We start from the raw sequence: 25,125 nt of genomic DNA, 5'->3' as shown, positions 1-25,125 counted from the left end.
GGAGAGCAAGAGAGGACTGGTTCTTTTACAGACAGACAGTTAACCAATCCCTGTTCACAATCAGGAGGGGTGGGTAAGGATGATTCCCCATTTCTTTAAGAGGAGATCATCAAGCTGTTCAACCCATGCAGTTTTGGTTTGTTTTTTTCAAATCCCGAGTAAGCCAGTGAGCGACAAAGTTACCCGGATAACTTTATCCTAGTATATTCAGCAGAAAAGACATTCCACTGACTATTTGGTTAAAGTTATCTGGGTGACTTTGCTGCTTGCCTGTGTACTGAATAACTTACTCCAAAGTGAACAGCCCTGTTTATTGTGCTGTATTTTAAGAAAGGGGGGAGATTAAACAAGTCCATATTTGATTTTCTTGTTTGCTGTAAAGAGCAGGGTGCAGATATATGTTATGAAGGTGACTTATTAGGCCCCAGGGGATGGGGGTGAGAAAGGTGACAGCTAATTGTAGGAGCAACACTGCTTCTACCATCTTGGCCCTCTGGTGGCCTGAAGCCTCTGCTTTAGCTGGCTGCTCAGAGATCTCAGTGCCTGGTGCTACAGGGGCTCTCTGATTCTGTACCTGTGTGAATCCGGATGTGACGCTGCAAAGCCCCAGGATCTGCAAACTGCCTTTGGCAATGGACGCATACATAAGGCTTCTCCCCACTGTGAATCCGCAAGTGCCTCTTCAGGTTACCTTGGTGTGCAACAAACACAAGGCCGATCAGCCGTAACGTTCGTCCCCATTTTTCACATATCCTCTTACTCGCTAATGGCAAGTATGCATGATTGCAACCTAGCTGATGCGTGGCAGACGTTAAACACTGGCCAACACATCTCATTAATAAAAAAAAAATATAAATCTTCATTTCACTAATGTAGACTGTTGATATGACTATTTACAATAAAAGTTTTGCTTATTGAGATGTATTGACCATCGTTTTACGTCTGCCATGCATCAGCTACCTTGCATTTGCTTCATACGTGTCTGTTGCTTACTCCGCCACTATCGTGTGCTATTGCCCAAGTATAAATGATTGCAAAAATCAACCCCAGTGGTTTAACTGTAGCCCAATGTAATACAGATGCGCTTGGCTGTGCGTACATTGGCAGGAAGTTATGTGCACATTTTTCTGTGTACAGCTTTACACACAATGAAAGAGAGGTTAGCATACAATGTGTGCACAAACATGAGCAAAACTGTGAACACAAATCCCACATTAATCAAGGTATTTAACCCCATGTTTCATTAACGCTGGAAGAGAGGTGGAGTAAACTTTCTGGGGGCTACTGCTAGTCTATTGGATTGAAGTTAGGGTTGCAGGGGTCCTGTACTCAACATTTATGCTCATAAAACCCAATCTGTGCACAAATAGAGGTCAATTTAAAAAATAAATAAATAAATGTCCCACTGAATATCCACAAAGTATACTTAGCCACATAACTTTGAAACTTAACTGGTTATGTTTGAATATCACCAGTTAGGTTGCAAAGTTTTCCAGGAACGTGTTCCCGGATAACCGCATCTTAAACAGACTATATTCAAATTATATTGCCGAACAACCCAAAATGGGGGGGGGGGGGGGGAGCTTAGCAAGCCTAATCCCCTACCCTAGTAAAACAATTATTGGGAATTACACCCTATCCCTGTTCTGCCCTCTCCCCACAAATGCCCCCCAAAATACATCACAAAAGCAGTGGGCTTATAGCCTAAAAAAGCCTCTCGTTCTCACCTGAAAAAAGCCCACTTCCTCCTTAAATCCAACCCGCATCCGTAACCCCTACCGCTAGGCGTTAAATGGGGACGGGGAGGAGTTTCAGCCCTCTCTAGGGCTCTCTAGGTTTGTAGTATATTTTAGGGGAGGGGAATTGGGCCCAATGCCCAACAGATGTTTCTCTGGGGTGGGGGAGGGGGAGGAATAATTGGGTTGGCAGGGCTTCTAGGCTTTTTTTTATTTCCTCTGCGTTTCGGGTCGCCACTTAACTGGCATTTTGGAGTCAGCTAAGTAAAACTTACATTTCCGAACATCTCCAAGATATCCAAATAAAATCGATTTGGATAAATGGGCAAGAAATTCAAACCTCAGCATTTAGTCGGATAACTCAAATGTTATCCAAACAAATCCCTTTGAATGATCGGCCTCATCAGGGTTTCTGCACACAACGATGCACATTAAACATGGTTTGTGAGTGCGAGGCTTGGGCCTGCACAGGTCAGTGGAAAACAGGCTCTGCAGCAGGGTCATCAGCCTGCACAGGCCAACAGGACACAGTGACCTTGGCCCACACGTGCCTAGTGGACGTAGGGACTGCAGCAGCATTAATGGCCAAGCAAGTCAATAGGACCCAATGACTCAACCCAACCCAGATGGAGGGCTTAGGGTGGCAGTGGGGAGAAGGGGGAAGGGAAGGTGAATATTCCAAATGAATGAAGTATTGGGGGGGGGGGGGGGGAGAAAGAGAGGAAACTGAAGGCAATTATGCCGGGGCCAGGGAAGAGAAGAGGAAGGCGATTATGTCAGTGAGGTGTGGCAAAGAGAGAGAAGATTATGCTAGGGGTTGTTTGTTTTTTGGTTTTTTTTGAGGGAGGGAATGGAATAGAAGGTGAATGTCAGGGGGGGGAAGGAAAGGGAAAGTGATTCTGCCAAAGGCGGGTGGAGGAGAGATGAACATGCCAGGGGGAGAGGAGAGGAAAGGGAAGGAGATTATAATGGGGGGAGTGGGAGGTGGTAAGATTATGTTCTGAATATTAGCACACACCACTGATACACACTAAGTTAAAAATAAATAAATGAATTAATTGAAGGTCATTCCTCCAAATAGCCCTTCCTTCTCCCAAAAGCCTAAAAGTGGTTGATGCTTCCCAATCTTTTTTCATCTTTTCTTGTCCTTGTTCCTGTTGGCTGGTTTTTTTTATTGATATAGCAGAGTTAGAGATTCATGTTCGCCCACTGGATGTCAGGGGCAGGTACGGGCACGGGCCCCAGAACGGTAGGGGCCAGGACCCAGCTTCCTAAAACTGTGAGGGAAGGGGACCCACTTAGTCCGAGACTCGGTGCACGATGACCACAGATGGGTAGTGAGCAGGCCCTTCCTAGCTGCAGTTTGTAATCGGATGTACCAAGTTTGTAATCTAGCCAGCTATTCCAAGTAGTGAAGTCATTGAGCACAAGACCCCCTAGTGCACCCTGTTCTTCAAAATTCCTGCCCACAAAGTGCAGCGAGCTCGCTAGCCACTTTGTCTGAAAAATATTGGAAATCCAGCAAAATGTTTTGCATGATGTAAATTTATCACTCATAGAGGTATCTGAAATAAAGGAGAATTAGATCCTGGCAAGGATAAAGTTTTCATCCTGCCCCCTCAATCCCTTCCCTACTTTAATCAAACCTTTGATGGACATGGTTAGCAAACCCATTACACACACTATGAATCTGTTTTTATCATCTGGAACCCTTCCTAATGACTTAAAAAAGTTCCTGTTCCATCTACTCAGAAAAAACCTAATGTAGATCTTACAATGTCGAATTATAGGCTGATCTCCTCTCGCCCTCCTCTTAGCTAACAAGACTCGGCAAGTGCCTGTTCGGACTGGAGTGATACTCTTAGTGAAGTCCCACAGGGTTCTGCCATCTCCGCGATACTGTAACATCTATCTTGCTCCTATCTGTGAGATCTCCACGTTTGGGGTGAATTATCAAATATATGCAGACAATATCCAAATTTTATGTTCAGAAATCAATATCCTGGTTTCCTTATATCTTCAGTATGCAAACAGTTGGGTACAACACAAATTGTTGGATTTCATGAAAACAGATTAGTGTCTTTAGTAACTTCCCCACTTGTGATGCTCCACCTATACTCACGTTTGGAAACAATATCATTCTAGTCGTAAGCCTGGATGTAATTATTGACACAGGCCTGACGCTAACTCCAAATCCTCCTCCTATAAACTAAGGATGGTAATTTTATTTATTTATCTATTGAGTTTTATATCCGTCGTTCGGTTTCGCCATCACAACAGTTTACAAAGTTTTGATGTTTAACAGTGTCCAAAAGATTCATGAAATTGTTAACATATATATTGTATGCTTTATAAACATAGTTCAGGTGTCAACCTATACAGATTCTATTACGTGCTTGCATTGGTTCCACATGTTTGCATAGGGGCCAGTAGGAGGGAAGTAATGTCTGAGAGTCATTGGGTGTTTGGTAAACATCCACGTTTTTAGTTCTTTTTTGAAGGTTTTTAAATTTTAATAAGATTAAAACCTCTTCTAGAGCCTTGTGATTTTACATCTGTCTTATAGGCTCTGATCTTATCAGGTTTAGATTACTGTAATGCGCACTCTATAACAGACTTCCTACTGGTGCCCTTAGACCATTGTAACTGGTACAAAATGCCGGAGCATGCAATTTGATGGGGACTCTGTTAAGAGAGCACATTTCCCCCAGTGTTTACGCCCTACACTGGTTTCTGATTAAATGTAGATGCAAATACAAGATGGCATCGCTGATACAGAGGGTCCTTCTCGTGAGCCTAACCATTGGATGAATTCAGTCCTGCCGAACATACAGACCATCGCGTTCTTTGAGGTCAGAAAATAAAAGTTCTGCTGCAGGTTCCCTCCATAAAACTAGTGCGTTTGACATTACCAGGGAGAGGGCCTTTTCTGTTTCTGGGCCCATCTTTTGGAATTTACTTCCAGATGATATCCGGGCTATTAACTCTCATGATACCTTCAGAAAGGCATTGAAAGCTTCTCTGTTTAATCGGGCTTACAGTAATGGGGGCCCATCTTGAGGTCAGCATACCAATAAGAGCAGGAAACTAAGGAAATAAGTACCCTGCTTAGGCTTTTCAATGTTATGCTTAAAGCTTTGCTTTAGGCAGCTGGATTGTGTTTATATGTTTACTGTATCTACTATTGTTTTGTTTTGTACACATCATATTATGTATGGTTTTTTGAATTTTGTAATCCACCTTAAATTCTTATGTTGCGATGAGTGCAGGCTATAAACTTTAATAAGCTAAACCAATATTTTCAATAAAATATTCTTATACATACACTTCTAGAGACTATGCAGAAACCCATATTTCCTCCTACATCATTGCGTTCCTAACTTTCTCTCTTTTTATGCCAACTTCCAAAAAGGGACCTTGTAATCAGATTTAAGCCAACAGCACTATATAAATAAAGCCAAGTTGATGACGTCATCCAACAGTGCTGAGACGTTCGAGCTCTCTCAGAGCTCAAAAACCCTGAGAAGCTTTTCTGAGCGTGCACAAGTATTTCCCGCCCAGCCGCTGCAGCGCAAGTCTCCTCAGTCTTTGTAGCAAGCTAGCCTTCAACTCTAAGAGGAAGAGGGTGGAGTTGTGTGGCTGAGTTGTCTTACTGTCTACAGAAGACACCTGTTACAGGTAGACAACTTAGCTTTCTCTGTGGACAAGCAGGACAGTAATCAGCCACAAAAGTGGGGACTACCAAGCTGAGGCTCAAATGATGATTTCATGAGCTGGGCTGGAGCTATATTTAGATCCCAAGGACTTGGGGGATCTTTAAGCAGAAGTTTAAGATGAGATAGGCCTTTCATGAATCTGATAACTGGATATTGCTGGGAGATAGGAATTCTTCCTGAGTTCTCATGGCACACTCCTTTACTAATGAATTTTCAGAGTTACAAGGGGGTTGCACACACAAAAATAGCGCACGTGCAAAAGTAAGCACGCATGCGAGTATATGCTGTTTTATAAACCTGAAGAATACATGCATACTTCTAATATTGCGCATACATTTTCACAGGGAAAAGAGGGGCAGTTTAGGATCATTCTGACACTGGCCTCAGAAACTTGCATGCAAGCTATTTTGTAAGACATTATCAAACTTGTGCGAACGCATATCTGCTAACGGAATCGCGCGGTTGAAATGACTGGTCTTTTGTCTGCAGTTTTTAGGTGGGAGGTCTGGGTGAACTAATATGGGTTCAGGGTGAAATACTATAGCATCTAAGACTCCTGATGGAGGTATTGGCAAACTGGTGATTCCGAGCACAGGGGCAAGCATTTATTTTCAGAATGGTACATGCACATACTTTATAAAATATCTGTCTCCATGTTTAATTCTGGGTTATTACGTGTGCATTGTTACAATTATTTTAAACCTAAAATATATGTGCATATTTGTTTAAAATGGGAAGGAAAAGTATAGGTATGCCTGCATTACAAACATATATATGTACTTTTGGAGAAATGTGTAATATTTTATTAACTGAGATTCCTTGGAGCTGCACTGTATTTATGGAGTGATTTTCTAGAGGATAACTTTAAACCTAACCATCGATATTCAAAAGACGGCCGGTGAGGTTTAAAGTTATCCAAATAACTTTTTCACTGATATTCTGTGGGACATTTATCCTGCTGAATATTCGGGACAAGTCACCCAGTTGACAGTAGCCAGATAACTTGTCCGCTCACTTGTTTACTAAATATTGGCCTCAAAGATGTCTTCTTCTGATTTGTCGGCACCAACAGCTTCAGTGCCAAAGAGCACAATTTCTCTTACTCTTTTGCTGGAGGGGAAATAGTGCCTGCACCAAAATTCCTCTGCATTATGGTGCCTTGCATGAGAAGACTAAACTTTACGGATTTAGGCAACAGCCCTGTCTCTGCTGCCCCAGAGGCCTGAGAACTTAAAAATTCTTTCAGTGAGTAATTTCTTGATCTTCTGGCCCTGGGAGACATTTGGACACAGGCAGAGCAGTTAGGTATATAAAGCAACGGGCCTAAGCAGTGAATGCAGCAGTCATGCTGATCAGATAAAAAGCTATCTTGTAGAAGCTAAAGGGGCATCTTTTGAAGCCAGGTTTGCTGTCTACCATCATGAAGAGAGTAGAGGCTAGGTCAAACTCAATTAAAAAAAAAATAGTAATAAATTCACAAAAACAAAAAATAATTTACCAAAAGAATTAAAAGAAGAAAGTATAGGAGCAAATAAATTAAATAATCGACTGAAGGAAAGCAAAATTGCAACCTTTCACATGGGTGGAAGAAGAAAAAAAAAGACTGTGGCAGCGGTGCAGAATACCCATGCATGCTCAGAAAACGTTTTTGGGTTTTCTGAGCTCAGAGAGCTGTTCCGGCTCAGTGCCATTGGATGATGTCATACCCTTGTATGGCTGATTACTGTCCTGCATGTCTATGAAGAACTAGATCTTAAATAACCATCTATTACATTTTCAATCCATACATTAGCAGACTTTTTTTTTTTTTAATTTCTGAAGTAAAACATTTAGCCTGAGCAAAGACTTTCAATGTCCCCCCCCCCATACGTAAAGACACTCAACTGCAGAACAAAGCTACCAACACAAGTCCAACATAGTACGACATATCTCTCTTCCATGCCAAGGCACCCGCAAACCCTGCAAGTACCTGAGGTGGTGAACTGCTTCCCACACTCCCTACACTTTAAGGGTCCATCTGCAATGTGAATCTTCAAGTGAGCTTTTAAGTTGCCGACCTGGAGAGAGACAAACACACGGAGAGATTCACACATCATGACCTGTACTGGACTGCTTGTTTCAATGTTCTTTTTGATCTACTTCTGCCCTTTTTTCCAGTCCTGTCAAAGGCTAAGCCTGCTGTATCTTGAGAAAAGTATGCATGTCTTCCACACCCCACCCACAAACACCTGTCTCTAAGAATACCCTGAAAAGAGTGCCTTGGCTTTACACTATGCATGAGAAATAAGCCAAAATTGGTGAGACCCAGTTATGAAGAGGCACCAGGACATCAAGAATCTTTCGCGAGTGTGTGTCGGTGCGTAACATCCCATTAGTACATGAACTGCATTAGTCTATGGCTCCTGCTGCAGTGAGTGTCAGGAATTTAAGTGCTCCCAGAACGAAGGCTTTGAGATGTAATGAGCCACCATTTCCAGCTGTTGCCTTAAAGCAGCAGCAAGTGCCCAGACTCCAGGGGGTGTCCTTAATATTCTTTATTTTAGGGCAAGCCTGGTGTCTCAGCAGCAGTGCTACGTGGAAGACCCAGGTTCAGTTTTAGGGCCTGGGTTCTATTCCCAGGGATATTGCAGGAGGAAAATTCACAGCCTCCGGTTTTTAAACTTATAGTCAAGGCCAATTATTAGTGGAATCTCAGCCGCTGCTCAATAGCGACACCCACTGGTCAGACTTGATGCAGACATAGTGGGGCCTTGAGGGAACCGCAGCCCGTAATCCCTGACCGAGGACCACTATCAGAGCATTTTTCAAAAGCCATTAACTCAAGTAAAGTGCATTTACACAAGTAAATCCTATGGACAATTCAATGGCATATACTGTAGTAATTTTCAAAAGCCCACTTGCTCGACTAAAGTGTACATACACATGTAAAACCCAATTTTAAGTGTGTAAATGCTTTTTAAAATCAGGCCCATTATCAATAAAATATTGTGTAAGCCCTGAATGGCAGAAGCTCCAAGTGCACACGATCCTGTCCACGTTGGGCCTTTCCAGTGAGCACTGGTGCAAATGGGGACGATTCTGCCACCATAAAAAAAAAGCTCAAAGCAAGGGCTGGCCCAGTAGCTCAGTGACACTGCAGTGCAGTGCCATGTGTGTGTTGGGGGGGGCGGGATAGGGGGCCTGGTTCAATTGCCTGCTCAGATCTTCCACGCCCTGGGTCCGCCAAGGCTGGAGATTCTGTGCAGCCAGCATTCTGGGAATCCCGGTCACTGCGCAGTGGTGAAGCCAAGAGGCCGTATCCAAGGCCCAGGATTGCCCCTGGCTTGAAGACTGCTGCTTCAATCACTAGACAAATTAAGTTGGGAGAGGAAAAATCCCTCCAGGCTGAATCCCAGCCCCCAAGCATGGACTCCCATGTCCCTTAACTCTGGTTTTAGGTCATATTTAGTTTCATTATTTGCTCTTATAACATCTCTCCAAATAAAACCACCCTTTACTGAACTCAACTGTAGTGACGAGAAAAAGATACAGAAAGAGCACTGAGGAAAGAGGCAGAGGAAAACAAAAAGGCCAGAAAGAGCTGAAAGAAATCCGCCCCTTTGACAGCTTCTCTTCCAGGCCACTCGCTCACCTGATTGAACTTCTTGTCGCAGTGCGAGCACTTGTGCTCCTTGTCGGTGTCGTGGGTCTCCAGGTGGCGCATCTTGGAGGTGGGGTCGGAGAAGGAGCGGCCGCAGTAGTCGCACTGGTAGGGCTTCTCCCCGCTGTGCACCAGCCGGTGCCGCTTCAGGTTGCCGGACGTGGTGAAGAGCTTGCCGCAGTCCTTGCAGCGGTACTTGGCGTCTTCCGTGTGCCGCTTCTTATGCAGGTTCAGGAGGCTGATCAGGCGATAGCTTTTCCCACACTCTTCACAGCTGTGCGGCTTCAGGGGGCTGCCGAGCACGGGCCAAGGCAAAAGCAAAAACCCCCAATTTAAAAATGATCATTTTTCGCTCAGTTGACCAAATTCTACTTCGGTTTAACCCAACTTTATTCACTGCACTAAAAATGAAAGCATTTTTGCTAAGAAAGGGTAAAATTGTGTGTGTGTGTTATGAGAAATTTTCTGATATTACTCAGCAAAAGAACATTTCAATCTGCTTATTAAATAAGACTGGAATTTTCTTGTGCTGAATTGTATCAAAATGTATAAGAATATAAAACTTTCTCCAATGACATACACCAGAAACAAGAGAATCTCTCAGATGCGGAACCTATGAGGGGTGGGTCTGCCTTCCCTCATCATTATTATTCTAATGATTTGTAAAGTGCATGCCAGTTGTACACAGTGTTTTACAGTCACACACAATGCACAATCCCTGCTTCTTGGAGCTTACAAGCTAGTCAAGACAGACACACAGGCCACAGAATGAAAAACAACCGAGTGGCAGTTGCTACTACTCTTAAAAACCTTGCTGGACACACTAGACGGACCATTTTGGTTTTTAATCTGCTGTCATTTGCTATGCTACTATGTTAAGTAAGAGGATAATGAGGTTCAATGGAGGATTCTGAAGGCCAATATTCAGCGCTACTTATCCCGCTAAGTTTTGACGGCTGAATATCAGGCCGCAATCAGCAGTAGTTTGCCAGATAAGTGATGGGTGGGATGTGGGGGCATTGGGGGTGAACTATTTATTTGGTTAACTTAATCACATCCTTTACGTGCTGATATCTGGACTTATCCAGTTAAGTTAACCTAAGTTACACCTGCTTAATAGCACATTAAAACTCAAATGGTCCATTCAGTCTGCCCAGCAAGCTGCTTGGGTGGTAATTACCGCTTCATGCAGGTTACCCCTCGTGCCTTCTATTACGGATAGTAACTTGCACTCCATGCAGGTTACTCTCCATGCCTTCTGTTAAAGGGAGGCAGCGGCCAGCTCTGGAAAGGCGCACAGCAGTCTCTCCGCAGCCCTGACAAAACGACCATGCGGCACGTGCCAAAAAGGAGAGGTGCTGGGGGCCGCACAGGGAAAATACCATTCACCCGGAGCCCTTCTGCCACTGATGGGGATCAAGCAACACATTCCCTGTCCTTTTTCTATTTCCCCTTTTTTTTCAATAAACTTTAGAAAAAACAGCAATTAACAGCCTCATCTGAAGGTGGCAGAGCCTTCTCCCAAGGGAAGGGAACCGGACCACTGGCTGTCACCCCCGGCGAGCTATGAAGGGTCCCCAACCAGGAGGAGGGATGGTCCCACCAGGACCTGCCCAACTTCCTGGGAGGGAGTTTCACCTAATCTATCCTTCCCCCTTAGGTACAGAACTGCAGGTTTTGCAGCTCCGCCATCTGCTGGAGACAGAGAAATACTGGGGAGCTGCAAGTGACGCGCACTGGGTTAAGAAGGCAGTGCCTGCAAATATTTTCTGTTCCCATCTGCTGGAAGGGGAGGCAAAACCCAGGAGTCTGGACTGATCCGGGTACGTACAGGGAAATAGTAGTTGTTCATCTACAAAATTCTCTATACCATACCAAAGTTTCTCCCCCACATTTAACTCCTCGCACTATTCCCACAAACGAATTCCCTGCCAGGCATACATTTTTTTTTTTTTTTTTTTTAATAATATCACCTCTGAATCAAGATGCCAGGATGCGTTATAAATAAAACATTTCATTTATGTTGCGGTATCGCCCCAGTGACTTGCACATCCCTTTTTCTGACAGCTTGCGCTTTTCTATAAGCTGCCAAAAGACAATTTCTAAATTAGCATACCTAACTGCTAATAGCTGGATTAAACTGGATTTCTGCAGGCTATGAAGGCTTTTATTGGATCAATGTAACTGTTATACATGAGGTATCAAGATCACAGAGGACCCTTTTTTTCAGATGAGAATAATGTCTGCCATGTGACATTTGAAGAAAGAACCTCTGGTTTCAAAAGCTCAGGCTCTAAATTTTTAGATAATTCGTATGCTGATCCATAAAAGATGTTAATATGCACACACAAAATGTTCTCAACAGCTCATTAAAATCAAATCTGATGTCTTGCTTAATAGCTAAACAAAGATAAAAATATAAAAAAAAAATCTCTTGTAAAACATCCCTCAGTAAAACTCATCAAAACGTTACTCATAGAAACATAAAGAATATCTCAAACTCCTAGAGCCTTTCCAGCATAATAAAATATTAGCATTCCTGCATAACGTTTCCTCAATTACTCATTAAAGTCAGGTCTATTATCTTATTTACAGGCCGATTCAGTAAAAGTCGCGGGAGAGCAGGCGAGCGCACAGGCCACTCTCCTGTGCGCGCGATTCAGGGAGGAAGAATATGCTAATGAGGGCCCGCGGTAAAAAAAAAGAGGCGCTAGGGACACTAGCGCGTCCCTAGCACCTCCTTTTTGACAGGAGCGTCTGCTGTCAGCGGGTTTGACAGCTGATGCTCAATTTTGCCGGTGTCTGTTCTCAGACCCGCTGACAACTACAGGTTTGGAAAACTGACGCCGGCATAATTGAGCATCCTTCCGACCTGCGGGCAGATTTAACATTTTTTTTTTTTAATTTTTGATTTTTTTTTAAATTTGGGGGCCTCCGACTTAATATTGCTATGATATTAAGTCGGAGCGCACTGTACTGTATCGGCCGTTAATGATAAAGGCAGGATGCTTAACTATAAAACATATCTTAGTTAAACAATTCCATAACATGGATTTTAGAACAATTTTAAACAACCTGCTGAAACAAGTAGGTTTTTAACTTTTTGTTAAGATATTGACAATGCACATTTTAATGGCTCAGGTAACAATTTCTTAACATGATTTTAAAATTTACTTTTAAAATGCCTGCTGAAACAAATGGGTTGTTAATATTTTGCGAAAAATTATTAACTATGATGCATTTTCAATGTACTTGTTGGAAAGATGGACGTGACAGAAAATATTGTGATGATGATCGCAAGATACAAGATGGATAGTATATTTTTAACAAGGCATTAAAGCAAGGGGAAGCCAGATTGGTTAAAGCTTCATACACTAATAAAATCGATTTGTACTTTATCCACCAGCAGATAGGGAGCCAATGCAACTGAACCAAAATGGGAGTAATGTGCTCATGAATACTATCCCCGTTATCAAAAGGGCTGCTGCATTTTGTACCAATTATAATGTTTTGATGGAGGACTGAGTGAGACCTACATAAAGCATATTACAGTAATCTAATATCGAAATTACCAAGGCATGAACAATTGTAAGTAAACCATTCTCACTTAGGAAAGGTTTAATGTGTCTAATTAATCTCAGTTTGTGAAAAGCATTTTGTACCAAAGTACTAATTTGTAGTTTGAAAGAAAGAGATGAGTCAATTATTACATCTAAATCATGCACTTTTGTAGTAATATTATTTTCATTTCCCAAAAATAAGTGAGAAGGAGGTTGATGAGGAGAATACCAGGACAGAAACAAGATTCCAGTCTTTTTTAAATTTAACTAAAGTTTCTGTGAGGTTAGCCACTCTTTGAGGAAACAGACATTGAGAAACGTGCGACAGCGCATTATCAATTGTAGATGAGACTGTAACATAAAAATTGTATACTTCCATGCAGAAATAACTACTCCAAGATTAGCCAGCAACTGAGAGAGAAGAAACACGTATGCGTTGAACAATATTGGAGACAAGAAAGAACCTTGAGGGGCTCCTGTTTCAAGCTTATGCAATGCTGATTTATATCCTCTTATTGCAACCTGTTGGGAACATTTCTCAAAGTAAGAAGAAAGTCATTCAAGAACAGTAGGCAAAATTCCCATATCACGGAGATGATCCAGCATATCAAATGCCACAGAGACATCCAGCAGGGCCAAAACATTATTCTGTTACACGGTCAAACTCCCTACGAAAAAATCTACCAAAGAGAGAAGCAATGGCTCAGTGCCATGCATAGGTCTAAAACCAAATGTGTTTTGGTCAAGCAAGCTGTGATCCTCAATGTAAGAGTTCAACTGTATCTGCACTACCTTTTCCAACAACTTAGCCAGAAATGGTAAATTTGATATTGGGCTATAATTAGACGAACTTTTGGGTCAAGAGTTGGGACCTTTTTGGGCAACTTTCAGATTTTCTGGTACATGACCTTCAAGTAATGAAAAACTTACTAATTTTGTCAAGAACTGCAAATTCTTCTGTCAAGACTTTAAAATGGACGGCTGAGCAAAGAATTAGCCAGAGAAAAAAAAAGGTATCACGTAGATTCCCAAGAATACTAAGTCTCTTTCAGATATAAGATCAAAAAGTTCCCAGTTGCCTTCTGCTATACGTGGTGCTCTAACAGTCTGCTGGAAATTTCCTGGAAAAGTGGCAACCAAATCCTTTACATTATCAGTCAAAAACTGAAAATAAACTATTATTTGTACTTGGAATGGGTGAAACTAAAGATTTAAGCAACATAAAAAAGTTCCTGGAATCGTGAGTAATACATTTAGTCAGGACCGGTGCAAGAGTATTAAGCACCCTAATTTTATTCTCCATTCCTTTCCTAATCATTCCTAACATTCTATTTTGCTCTTTTGACAGCCATCACACACTGAGCCAAGGATTTCAAAGTGCTATCCACATGATGCCCAAATCCTATTCCTAAATTGTAACTCCTAATACGGAACCTAACATTGTGTAACTACAGTGTGGGTAACCTTTCCCCTTGTGCATCAGTTTACATTTGTCCACATTAAATTTAATCTGCCATCTGGATACCCAATCTCCCAAGGTCTTCCTGCAATTTCTCACAATCCATTTGTGATTTCACTACTCAGAAAAGTTGTGTTATCTGTAAATTTGATCACCTCTTGTCATTCCCATTTCCAGATCATTTATAAAAATATTAAAAATCACTCATTCCAGTACAGATCCCACCCCACTTTTACTTTTCTCCACTGAGAAAACTGACCATTTATTCCTACTCCCTTTATCTTTTAACCAGTTTGCAATCCATAATAGGACATTGCCTTCTCTCCCATGACTGTTTATTTTTCTCAGGAGTGTCTCATGGAGCCTTTGTCAAACACCTTCTGAAAATCCAAACACACTACATCCACTGGATCACCTTTATCCACATGTTTATTTACCCCTTCAAAAAATGTAGTAGATTGCTGGGGCAAGACTTCTCTTGGGTAAATCCCTGATGGCTGTGTCCCATTAAACCATGTCTTTCTATATGTCTGTGATTTTATTTAAGAATAGTTTCTATGATTTTTCCCAGCTCACCACTGGAACTCTTTTTAAAGATTGGTCACTCTCCAATCTTCAGGTACAATGGTTGATTTAAATGACTGGATACAAATTACCAGTAACAGAGCTGCAATTTCATTTTTTAGTTTTTTCAGAACTCAAGTGTAAACCATCTGGTCCAGATGATTTGCTACTATTTAAATATGTGTGCCTGAGCTTGAGATGAACATGGAGACGGCAAATGACCCAGAATCCACTGCTATCTTAGCCTTTTTGGCTATGTGAACTTTAAATGCCCAACTGAGCCTGACCTGAAGGAATTCCAGTTGAAGCTGGCAACAATTTGTGATGCCTAATTATAGGGTCACAAGAACAGAAGGCAACGGTTAGAACCTCAGGAGCATCTATAACAGGGGCATCTGTAAACAAAGCCTAAGATATAACGATTGCCCTGAACAGCAAGATTTTAACAGAATAAAGGATTATCTAAAGAGTGATGGTAAATAGGCCCCAACTTGGCGAACTGGTCGAGGTAATTTAGGGATAATGTATCATGCTGGTGACATGACAACCTATGTAAATGATAATCCAGGTGGTCACGCAACTTAAGAATTTCTGATCTAGTATTGTATTTTACTTATAAAAGAAGGATCAGTTCATGTATACAGACAAGATGCTGGATGGTCAGTTTGTTAGAGAAATGACATCCAGCATCTCCCAAGAATACTTATATTGCTCAATAAAAAATTATACTTTCTACAAAATCTAAGTACAGTATTCTTGTGCCCATAGAGAAGCGCCATAAGCATGTTGGCGACTGTGAAAGAACCCAGCGGAGGCTGTGGCCACCATGCATTGTGCAGTCTTGCATCTGAATCTGCTGGACAGGCTCAGACCTAACACTGGTACTCTGTCAGCAATTGGTTCTCGTCCAAAGGAAGTTACCCAGCTAAAGAATTCTGCGTATCTGACGACTGAAAAGTGATACCCGGAGACAGAAGAGAGAGAGAGTGGTAAGTGAAAGATAGCTCTATCTGTAAAGTATAATTTTGTTGTTTGCAAGTAAAAGATTTTCTTTGGCCAATTGTAGATAAAAGTGCACTATTTATTTTGATTTGCTGTGGGGTCGCCCACTCAATTTTATATTCTTTCTAGTATACTTAATGAAAGCTTATTAGGAGTGAGTCTGGTTCGTTTGCCTGTATATTTATTAATAAATTTGTACTGGAAAACAAATCCTTTGTTTTAAGTCCTTGCCTTGCTTGCAGGGCTCAGATTAGAGGAGCATAAAAAAGGAAAGTTTTGGAAAAGCATTGTTTGGAATCTGGGTGTCTGTGTTTGTCTGATTGCTGCCCTGGTGTAATGCATCGCAGTGAGTGGGGATCGACTCTAGGGATCATAGCTCAGTCTCAATTTACAATTGCCGTGGAAGTTTCAGAACTTGAAAGGATACTGGGAGCTGGAGAGTTTAACTGTGTTGGAAGATAAGAGGAAGCGAGAGTTATGTAAAGCTCAAAGTAATTCTCATGCGCAAGTAGAAACAGTGGGGAGATCTGGTTTAAATGAATTGCTTTTTCTGTTTGAAAGTTATAACCAGACTGATGAGGAATTTAAGTTGTGGAGAAATGAGCTGATTTTTCAGAAAGTGAATTTAATTTAGTAAATTCTTTAAGAAAGTTTGGTTTCGTCTGCTTTCTTTTGATGGCTAGCATTGAATTTGGGCATAACCTAATAAGGTATGGTTTCTTTAAACAATGGGTAAATAAATATTTGTATGTGAGATAAATAAGGAAGGTCAATGCCTCTGATCAAAACAAAGAGAAAGCTGCTGTCTTGTCCATTTTCTCTACATGTAATGTATGTTTTGGTCCTGAATCAGACTGGAATGCTTGTTACATGACTGTGTTCATAACTTTTTATATTTATCCCTATTATATGTAATGAAATACTATAGATACTGTTTATTTAGGGAAGGAAGCTATATGGCAGAATGAGTTGAAACATGCAGTTAGTTTCTGAGTGCCTTGCTCTTTGAACATCAGAGATGTTTGTAATATTTTATACAGAGATCTGATAGAGATGAGGTAAGTTCCTTTTTTACTTTTCTGCTTTTTGCCTTCTTTGCTTAATAAATAAAAAAAAATCATGTGGTTAGAACAGAATAGGATTTCTTTCTTTGTAAGTTAAGTAAAATATTCACAGTAGTTTCCTACTTTAGTAGAAATGAAAAGGTTTCCGGTAGCTGTTTTTGTCTTCCCATGTGATCAAATTTTTCTTTGTATGTGAGATTTTAATACTATAGGTTAACAAGATATCTGCTCTGCCAGATTTGGGTGTGTAAAGTGTTTTGTCAATAAATAAACGAATGATTGAAGTGTAAAGTAAAATCTTTTTATCAGTCTTCTAGTTACTTCTGCCTAAGAAAGTTTGTTTTACTGGAGCAGTTGGAGTAGCCCCACCCTCAGGAATTCACTCCTCTTTGCAGCAGAAAAAACAACCTGAGTAGGAAGGTTGCTTTATTCTGGTGAGAGTTAAAATGCATCTATTTGGTTCTTACACGAAAATCATTCTGAAGAAGGGAATAGATCCTGTATTTGTTACCCTATCCAGCAACAATTTGTTTTGATTAATTTCATATTAGAAAGCACCAATATAAACTATTCCTCAGACATCTAAATAGATTCATACAAGATTTACGGATTTTAAAAATGAATTGAAGGAGCTCTCCTTTTGGAAGAGTTTTTGTTTGCTTGAACAGATGGTTACTACCCTGTAAGTTGTTTGAGGTTCAGGGGTACGTTAGTGGATGGAGTGACTTATGGTATGGTAATGAGTAAGAGAAGAAAATAGATTAAGGATATGAGTTATTTAATTAAAACAGATGCCAGAGAAAAAAAAATAAAATTATATACATATTCAATGCTAAAGTATTTGCTGATTAAAAATTGTCATATCCTAATGATAACAGATATATCCCAGTTTTGCCTTTACCCAATGAGATTCCAATTCAAAATTCAGAAATACAAGGCTCCATGCCATGGTTTACTGATGGGTGTATCATGTTTGTAGCAGTAATTTGCAACATAGTTTAACCATATATATCAGGTTTAGATTGTTTTCTCTTATACATCATTATCTTAGGAAATGGAACAAGAGGGGTTTTATCTCTGCAGATGGAGAGCAGCTATCACATCACAACTTGTGGTAGTACCTCCTAGAGGCATAACAATAGAGATGAGAGAGTAGCTTCATGACCGCTGTTTGCTGAATTCATCATCCAGGTTCACCGTGATTTTTTTCAGTCCTTACCAATCACCACCATTAAAAAGAGTTTCCAGCACAGGTATCTCCCCAACATCCTCTTCAGTAAACATCGATGCAAATAATTCGTTTAGTCTTTCCATTATGACCCTTTAACCTTTGATCATCTAACTCCCTCACAGGGTTCTTGCTGCAGATATATTTTAAAAAGGCTTTATTATGAGTTTTTGCTTCTATGTCTAGATTCTTTTCAAATTATCTCTTTGCCTGCCTTATTGTTTTGTATATTTAACTTGCCAAGGCTTATGCTATTTTTTTTATTTTCTTCAGTTGGATCCTTGTTCCAATTTTTGAAAGCAGTTCTTTTTACTAAAATAACCTATTTGACCTCACCTTTTAACCATGTTGGCGGTCTTTTTGCCTTCCTTCCGCCTTTTCTAATGCATGGAACACATCTGGTCTGGGCTTCCCCTTAGTGGGGAGAGGGCCTGGCTACAGGAGCAGAGCAGCTTTATGGGGAGAAGGTGGGGTGGAGAAGCAGAGAAGCTATATGGGGAGAGAGCGAGGTGTAGAAGCAGCGTGGCTGCAGTCAGTTTCGGGGGAGGAGCAGCGTACCAGAAATCTGCAACAACGCAAAGTTTTGGGGTTTTTGTTTTGGGGTTTTTTTGTGATAGTTGCCTTTATAAAAAAAAAAACTTTCTTCTTTACTGAAACACCCTGAAAGGAAACTAGGTCTGGTTTTTACAAAGTAGTGCGCTGGAGAAATTTGCCTCGTTTCTTTTCCCATGCTAGGCCTCTCTTGCCTCTCCCATTCCTCCCACCCATCAACCCCCAGTATTTTCCTAATACCTGTGAGTCTTCTCGTGGGCTTTGCAAGCTGCTGGGTCAGAGAACGCCTTGTTGCATTCCCGGCAGGAGAAGGGCTTCTCCCCAGTGTGGATCCGGATGTGCCTTTTAAAATTTCCCGTGTGGGTAAACTCTTTGCCACAATCCTAAAAAAACAAAAACAAACAACTCGTAATAAAGAAAATACATCAAAGACACCAAGGCATAAATAAACATAACTAGGCATGCTGGTGCAAAACTGTGCAGGGACTTTTAACCATGGGGTTTACACCAATAATCAAAGCAAAACTACACTAGTAATTTTGCTTTGCTTATTACCTAAGGAAAAATGATGCACAGAAATTTGTGCCTTCTTTCTCTGCGTTAATTTTTCAGCTCAGATGTACGCATGTAGTTTCATTCGGTGGCATCCTCCAGTCCTGGGATTGCCTCTGCAGGTAAACAGAATGCATGCACTGTTACCTGCACAAAGGGTGGGTAATAACCAAAAGCATTTCCACAGGTGAAATACCATTTTACCCATGGAAAAAGGGCTTTGATTATTGCTTTCCAAATATGTCAATGACTATTTCCATTGTAGACCCGGTAAGTCCAGAGACACAGAAAAGGAGAAAAATCTTAGCCAAAGCCGTTTGAAAATGGATCTCTAAATTGGGACTTAGCCAGACAAAACCCCGTTTTATGAATTTCCCATCGTTCCCAAAGCCTCAGAGTTATCGGAGTACATTCAGCTAAGGACTGAGCCAGATAAAATGGAAGCATTCTAGAGGGTCTTTTCAGGCCAGAGTTAAGTTACCAGGCTAAGGCCTATATTTATAGCATTCTGCTATATTTATAGCATTCTGCTATAAATATAGCAGAATGATGGCCCAAAACAAAAGGGGTGGGGGGAGCAATAGTGTACAGCTGGCCGCATCGTGGCAGTGTGGTTTCACCGGCCGCACACAGGAAAAGGTGTAGTTACGTCCCGCCCACACTCCTCCCCTTCCCTTCATTTGAATAGTACCACCACGATGTGGCCGGTATCGCACACGATAAGGTCGCATCTCCGCTTGATAACTGACCCGGTAAGTCAGCAGGATAACTGATTTTCAGCATTATCCGGCTAACTTTCATATAGCCTCGTATATTCAGCAGGACACCCGCACCACTCAATATTGCAACCAAGTTAGCCAGATAGGTTTATCCGGCTAACTTTACTGACCACCTACCGTCCACTATTGACCCCTCAGAAAACCAAACCCTGGCGGGAGATCGGATTAAAAAAAAAATAATAAAAAATACAAGATTAGGGCGAGGGGAATTGGTGTTGGGAATTTATAGGCTCATCTACCCCAAATAGAAAAAAAAAAAAATCTCTATGGGACAGACTGGATGTCCCATCATTTATTACCTCAGTATGACCGGGCCAGGGATGGAGAAGAACCCCCAGTCAATGACATAAATGAGGCACTCAGAGTGGCTGAGCAGAGCATCAGTCTGAAGTGATCTCAAAACATGTACACAGCACCCATATCAAGACGCAGTTGAATAATTCCACGAGAGAGTCTTGTAATTTGCTTTTCAGTAGTGGCAATATCATTAAGTTTTGGTTTATCAATATTTAGGTGTTCCACAGAATAAGAAGTTTGGGATGTCACATACACATCCTTCCTTCTCCGGAGGAAGTCGCGTACCCCAGGCCCTCACCTCACACTTGTGTATTATGGATCCGTAGGCCCGAGACTCACTCCGGTCGCCGTAGGATATTGTTCCCGATCTCAGCTGCCGGGACTCGCCCGAGGTTTCCTGGCCAGAGTCTGTGCCTATCGACTCCTCGTTCTCCTCCATGGTTTCTCCGTTTTCCATCCTTTCCTCTGTGGTCTCTGCCTCCTCATCCTCCTGAGCCTTTTCCTCTGCGCTCTCATTTTCCGTTTCCACAACTGCTAAAAAGGGGGAAGAATTAATGAACAAGATATTTTTGTGACCCAGCATATTGTCAGCGTAAAAGACAGGAGATGCTGCCTCTAACTTTATCTATTCCCAAGGGCCACCTTTCTCTCTCTGCTAAAAAGACAGCCAGACAGTAGGATGAGGACGCGTTTCTGCACAATTTTAGTGGTTTTGGAGAAAGAAAGTATAACGGGGCCAGTGGAGACAGGAGGTTTACACAGGGAAACTAAAAGTCCTAAACACTCTTGGGGCTGCTTCAGCAAAGGCTTTGTCCCGTGGCAAAACACCTGGATGGGCGAGTTCATTAAATCTGCACTGGAAATGGCTTATAAGGGGGGGGGGGGGGGAAAAACCACATGCTTTCCCATGTCACCCTCCCCGTACACAAATCTCACTATTAAATATAAATTAAGAACTCTGAATCACATGACAGAGAAACAAACAGGTACATTAAGGGGGCAATTTTTAAAGGATCCATCAGGGGATGAGCGATTTTTCAGTGGGGCTGTCCAGCCATGGAAAAAGCTTTGAAAATTACCTTCCCCCAACAGTGCGTGAAACCTGTACCTGATACACAGATAAGATACTTAGGAGGGTAGGATATATTTTATGGGGGTACTCTTAAATTCTTTGCAGTGCTTGCAGACCTGCAGGTACAGGGCTGCGAGCAGATTTTCTAAAGGAAAAAAACTCCTGATGCAGGGTCTTCCTTTGAAACTTTGGGGGAACGCGGAGCGCACAGGGTCTTGTTCATCAGTGTATTTTGCCGGTACAGCCTCTCCCCTTTTTTGGTCTAGGTAGAAGTCCCCAGGCTGCCATACGTCATGCGCACCCCTACCCGCATTCATGGGGGAGGGGCTTCACACATGTAAAACGCACATTTACCTGTGCAAAAACTTTTGACAGTTCTCCCCTACAAAGAAATGGTAGCAATAGTGGAAAACCACTATTGCTACCATTTCTATAGCGCTACACAAAAGCATAATAAGACAAGTCCCTTCTCAGTAGAACTCACACTCCATTCCAGACATACATACAGAGCAAAAGAGCTTTTTTATACAAACAGGGGTCTCACTGGAAAGGCCCTACAATACCCTGAAGTCTATTAAAAAAACCCTTTTTTGTTAAGCTAATTAAAGGTATCACAACTCCTCCTCCTCCCCACACACACACAAATTATCCAGTATGATTTATTATGTGGGTTTTTTGTTATCTGATAAGATTTTCGGATTAGCGGACTACAAATATTTTAAATAAATAAATCCATGCAGAATAGTATACGGTACTGGCTGCTAAGGTAGTTTGTGGAATATAGAAAACTTATTAACCAGCAGCAGCAATGTGTTATGTGGCTCCACGTGGCCAAGCAGATAGTTTTCACGTTATTTCAGACACACACAAGGCATTATTACTTTAAACTTGTGAACCCCCCAGACCTCTTCTGTTAGCACGGGGTTGAGCTGCTACCTTGTTTGGGGCTCTGTGAGGGGCGCCCGTTTGATGCTCTGGTTAGCCGGCTGCTCCTGGTGCTGACTCCCGAATTCTCGCAGGGCGTTTGGGAGGCATCGTCCTGCAGAGCGTCTCCTGCTCGTACAGAAGGAAGGCGAGAGGGATCAGGGCAGGCGCTGTGGTGCTTGCTACATACAAAGCAAAAACCATAAACACAAGGCTCCTTTATCTCAGGGTTTAATTGGCTGCATTCATTTATAGTCTATTTGCTTATCCAATCCTACCCAAATCAGGCCTGGCATAGCCTGCTGTGCTCATGGCAAGAGTCTGGCTGCTTGCACACACACTATAAAATAATATACAGTATGCAAGTCCATCCTTTTGAGGCCTTCAGTTTTTGCAATTACAACAGTAGTTAAATTTTATTGCTTTACATTGAAATTCCCACTCAACACTCTATACAACCCTCCCATTCAACTTCAGAAACCCAGGATGAGAATCCAATCTGATATTCACCTACTCCATAAGAGTCCCATATACTCCTTAAGAGCTGAAGTGTATTCTAACTCTTGTATACTCATTTTTTCCAAGGAGCAGTAAGAAGCCACTCTTGTTGCTTGTTCACGCGTATGATGTCCAATATTATTTTTGTTTGCAACTTAAGGCAATACAACTTTGTGCAATGATCAAAGCAATATTGCAAAACTCTGACCAGGTGTTAATACTATAAAAAACAGTCAATGCAGAATTCAAAAATATGGTCAATATTTAAAGGGAGTTAGTCCCATGGCTCAGGCTGTACTGCTGTAGTATGGGGGATGCAAATTAACTGGTCCTGGATGCACCATGAAGGTGAAGCATTCAGGACCCAGAAGGGAGGGAAGGAGGGAAAGGCATCTATCACTAAGGCAGGTCTCACCACTATTAAACAGCAGCGCTGAGGTTGTGCCATGAAGGAGGTGCTGCTCTCCAGCCTTCATGCTCACAAGAATCTGAGTCACCCAGTCATGCCATCCGAGGGGAAGAAGTGAGAGCAAAATGATGAGACTAAAAAGGGGATAATATTTTTAAAAGATATTAATTTAAAGAATGTCCAGTAGTGCAGAGAAGGTCAACAAAAGAAAAACAGGATGGAATGGCTCCCTTATGAAGAAAAGCTACACAAATTAGGACTCCAGCTTTGAGAAGAGAGAACTACAAAAGGGATATGACAGAAGTTTATAAAGTCATGAGTGGTGTAGAATAAGTCGACAACTATTACTCTATCAAAACATACTAGAACTAGGGGAAATTCCAAGAAAATAACTAGTAACAAGTTTAAATCCAATTTAAAAAATATTTCAGCCAACAATTAATTAGGCTATGGAATTGGTTGCCAGAGAATGTGGTCAAGGCTAGTAGTATAGCAGAGTTTTAAAGAGAGAGATTGTATCAGGTCTATAAAACAATTATTGACCAGAATAAATGGGGCATCTCCACATTATACTTCAAGGAGTGAGTAACAGGAATGGACTGTCCTATTAGCATCTGCTGGCCCTTCCAAGTGACCAAGACTGGCTACTGTCAGAGACAGCTCTGTCTCAATGTGGCCCTTCTTACGATCCTAACCTTTACTATTCTTCCTCAACAGATGCTGACACTTCTCCATAGCCACAGCATGTAGTTCAAGTCTCCTTTGTGTATCATTTACAATTTCAAGTTGATGGAAATGCCCAGCTTTGTGCCAAAATCTTCCCACCTCAAATCGTGCACGACACTATTCACAATAAAATTAGCTCAGACGGTGTCACTACCATAATATATTTGGTTTTTAAAAATAAATTGTATTAACCATGTGCCAAATAAAATGACTCCAAATCTAGACTTGTAACAGCTGTTGCACAGTACCGATGCTATAAAAGCCGAAATACTTGTGTGCGCCATGCAGAGCGCTTAGCTGTCAAAAGCTGGAGATCCAGGTTCCAAATCCATCTTTTCCCACTGTGCGACCTTCAGCAAGTTATTGACCCTCCCTGGGCTTAACCCTAAGGCTGCTGAGTCCCAGATAAGAGCCTTATAAGCAAAGGGAAACAGGGGTTCTCTGAAGACAGCAGGGTGATCAGTCACATGTAGGTGATGTCATCCGCCAGTGCTAACACGGAGCATCTCCAGGGTTTTCTGGAAAAGCTTATAAAAACATGTAGCCATAAAGCAAGTGCTGCAATCCCCTCAGCGCTCAAAACCATGTGCTGAACAAGAATGGTGCCAAGGCCTCAATAACTTTGCTCACTGTTCAGTGCAAATTCTTCAGGATGAGCTCAAACCCAAGGAACCCTTGTATGCTGAGCAGGAAGCGGGGGCCTAAGGCTTGTCCTTAGCCAAGAGGTTGAGGGTGCAAAGTGGCTACTAGCGATCAAAATGCCTCCTTAGTCCTTTGCAATCAATGCCGGAGAAGGAATACCGGTTGTCTTCTTCACACCAGGGAGGTTGTGCAACTTCAATCTCCAGAGCTTGACAGCTCTAGGTGACACCTCTGAGCAGATGCCAGTCTCGGAAATCATGCTCTACTGCCAAACAGTGTCAGCAAACCTTGTGATGGTCTGAAATGTGTGGTTGCAGCAGGTGCAATATTTGAAGCCACTGAACTTCTTCTCTGCCACAATGAGGAAAGTCTTGTGAAAGCAAACGATAAAATGTTTGCAAAAAAACCCAAAAAATCTGGTTAAGGCCATTGAAGCAGGCCACACCAAGGGATGCAGCTGCCTCAACAAGTAACACTTTTGAAATGCCAAAAACCTACCTAAGAAACTATGAGACAGCCAGGAGAAAATGACAGAGGAGGTCCTCTCTCTCTCTCTCTAAAAAGAAGACAATTATTAAAGTAAAGGCCGTGATAAAGACACAAAACAGGAAGTCACATCCAAACGTCACCATGGACAAAAATAGATTGAGGGAGCCCCACGGAAAATTCCACACAAACCTGGGAAAGCTCTCAAGCTTTTCCAGA

General features: G+C 41.8%; 1 protein-coding gene and 1 long non-coding RNA gene across 5 annotated transcripts in view; one reads left to right on the top strand and one right to left on the bottom strand.

The window, feature by feature from the left end:
* Positions 1 to 25,125, bottom strand: part of ZBTB17 (zinc finger and BTB domain containing 17) — a 79,954-nt gene that overhangs the window by 33,001 nt on the left and 21,828 nt on the right. For 3 of the 4 annotated variants that reach the window (XM_029578216.1, XM_029578218.1, XM_029578217.1), the window contains exons 5-10: positions 22,158 to 22,274; positions 20,448 to 20,683; positions 18,762 to 18,904; positions 9,084 to 9,384; positions 7,422 to 7,509; positions 575 to 691 (exon numbers count right to left, since the gene is read on the bottom strand). In XM_029578216.1, coding sequence (XP_029434076.1) covers positions 575 to 691; positions 7,422 to 7,509; positions 9,084 to 9,384; positions 18,762 to 18,904; positions 20,448 to 20,683; positions 22,158 to 22,274 — 1,002 coding nt within the window. The remainder of the gene's footprint in view (positions 1 to 574; positions 692 to 7,421; positions 7,510 to 9,083; positions 9,385 to 18,761; positions 18,905 to 20,447; positions 20,684 to 22,157; positions 22,275 to 25,125) is intronic. The other variant, XM_029578219.1, reaches the window with a different exon arrangement.
* The window catches only part of LOC115076600, a 57,346-nt gene that overhangs the window by 30,687 nt on the left and 1,534 nt on the right, over positions 1 to 25,125 (top strand). Inside the window, exons 3-4 of the long non-coding RNA XR_003852806.1 lie at positions 13,036 to 13,195; positions 15,444 to 15,664. This is a non-coding gene — a long non-coding RNA (uncharacterized LOC115076600). The remainder of the gene's footprint in view (positions 1 to 13,035; positions 13,196 to 15,443; positions 15,665 to 25,125) is intronic.

Source organism: Rhinatrema bivittatum, chromosome 15, assembly GCF_901001135.1.
Source record: "Rhinatrema bivittatum chromosome 15, aRhiBiv1.1, whole genome shotgun sequence".
NCBI classification, from domain to species: Eukaryota; Metazoa; Chordata; class Amphibia; order Gymnophiona; family Rhinatrematidae; genus Rhinatrema; species Rhinatrema bivittatum.
The sequence above is the reverse complement of the archived record's forward strand: the minus strand, read 5'-3'. Positions and strand labels throughout refer to the sequence as shown.